We start from the raw sequence: 2002 nt of genomic DNA, 5'->3' as shown, positions 1-2002 counted from the left end.
ACATCTGACGGAGGCGAGACGACGGTCCACTCGCTGAAGGGCCCAGGAGAAACCGGACAAAGAAACCACAATAGTTATATCACGTCTTAGATTTGGACATACAGGATTAAACAGTACTCTCTTTTTAATAGGGAAACATGATACTGGTAAATGTGATTGTGGAGAAGAGGAAACAGTAGAACACGTTCTGGTAAACTGTCAGAAGTACAGAACTGAAAGAGATCAATTAATTAATAGACTTGATGATATGAAAATGAGATTAAATCCATTTGAAATTTTACAGCAAAAATCAGTTTCTGATAGTTCTCAAGCTTTGATTAATTATCTGAGATCGACTCGATTATTTGATAGGATATGATTTTTTTTTTTTTTTTAATATTAATAAGTCGTTTCAGTCCACACTCCTTTCCAGTTGGTGGCGGTAATGCACACCTAAAGTTTTTTGCAAACCGCCAATAAACCCTAAATAGAAGAAGAAGAAGAATAAAAACATGGCAGACGAGGTTAGAAAATGCTCAAAGAAGTATTTATTTTTTGATTTAAAATAAGCCTGTAATGTAGAATATAGCTTGTTTTTGTAAATTMAGTACATTCGTATCTGTAATACATACGTACGTGAAGTGACGGTGATTACGGTATTGTAATCCGGTAAAAAAACGAAGAAGAAGATCCTCGCAAACAAAGACACGCCTGAGGCGCTTGTGTTTTCCACAACATGGATAACTCATTTCAACACGGTCAGTCTGAACATTTTCGGCCTCCTGCTTATACCGGAGACTACCCGCAGACACGGTACGCCGCCCCCGAGCAGCAGGGTCCGACACTGCCAGACCCCAGCGCCCCGTCGTGGACACCTCCACCGGCTTTCGATGGCCAACAGTACGGACTCAGGTACGACTTCCCTCCTCCTTCGCCTGGAGGAGCGGCTTTCGGGGGCCCTCTGTATCCAAACCAGTATAGGTTTGATCCCTCTGTCCCTCCGCCTCCYTTTGACTACCACTCACAGGGAAACTTCCCGGGAATGGCGCCTCCCGGCCCGGTAAACTCGTACAGCAGCACCGAAGTCTCCACGTTTCCGACTTTCTCCTCACAGCTCGGTTCTGCTGCTTCTTCCCGGTTCGACAGCGCGTCGGAGTCGGACTGCGGCCCGGGACAGCGTCGGGACCCCCGTGAGGGGGCCGATTTTTACTGGGGGGGCCCGTACCCGCCTCAGGACCGTGACAGCTGTCCAGAGGATGAGGACGCGCTGCAGAGGAGACAGGACAAGCAGTGGCTGGAAGGTTTTTTACGGAGCAGAGGTACGACAACCGGGAGACCTCAGACCCGGCATCAACAGCAGCCAAACCCCATCTCTGTGTCCGCCTTTAGAGACACCCTGTACGGGTCAGTGCAGCTGGTGTCACRGCTGGAAGAGCTCTGTCAAAGTCTGAAAGGCAGCTTGCAGAGTGAYAGTGTGTGGGCAGACTCCTATCTGAAGGCTTCACGTGTGAAGAAGGAGCTGCAGGACAAACTGAAGCTGCTCAGTGACGCACAGTGTTTACAGCAGCTGAAGGTGAAAGCCTCCAGAGCTGCACAGAAAAGGGCCCGGCGCCTGAGGGCCAAGAAGGAGCAGCAGATGGAGAGGAAACAGGCCGAGGAGCGTTGCTCTGAGAAGGAGGCAGCCATAGATAAATGGAGGATGAGACAGATCCAGCAAGTGGAGGAGAAGAAGAAGGCAAGGATGCAATAACATATGTTTTTGAGTGTGCAAAAAAAAAAAAAACAGCCTTGAGATGATGAGAAATATCAACATTTTGTTTGYGTGTCAGGAGCGGGAGCTGAAGCTGGCTGCAGATGCTGTTCTGTGTGAGGTGAGGAAAAAGCAGGCGGACGTGAAGAGGATGCAGGACATCCTGCGATCTCTGGAGAAGCTGCGCAAGCTCAGGAAAGAGGCAGCGTCCAGGAAAGGTGAGAGTGGGACATCCTTAGGGTTTTTTTTTTTTTTTTTTTTTTTTTTTTTTTT

At 48.2% G+C, this 2002-nt stretch overlaps 1 protein-coding gene across 1 annotated transcript in view; it reads left to right on the top strand.

Annotated features, from left to right (window-relative positions):
- Positions 1-76: 76 nt before the first annotated feature.
- The window catches only part of pdcd7 (programmed cell death 7), a 6008-nt gene continuing 4082 nt past the window's right edge, over positions 77-2002 (top strand). The window contains exons 1-2 of the mRNA XM_014007232.1: positions 77-1714; positions 1809-1947. Of these exons, the coding sequence (XP_013862686.1) occupies positions 716-1714; positions 1809-1947 (1138 nt within the window). The 5' untranslated portion in view covers positions 77-715. The remainder of the gene's footprint in view (positions 1715-1808; positions 1948-2002) is intronic.

This window comes from Austrofundulus limnaeus, unplaced genomic scaffold (assembly GCF_001266775.1).
Source record: "Austrofundulus limnaeus strain Quisiro unplaced genomic scaffold, Austrofundulus_limnaeus-1.0 Scaffold40, whole genome shotgun sequence".
Lineage (NCBI taxonomy): Eukaryota > Metazoa > Chordata > Actinopteri > Cyprinodontiformes > Rivulidae > Austrofundulus > Austrofundulus limnaeus.
This window is presented reverse-complemented; position numbering and strand designations above follow the sequence as displayed.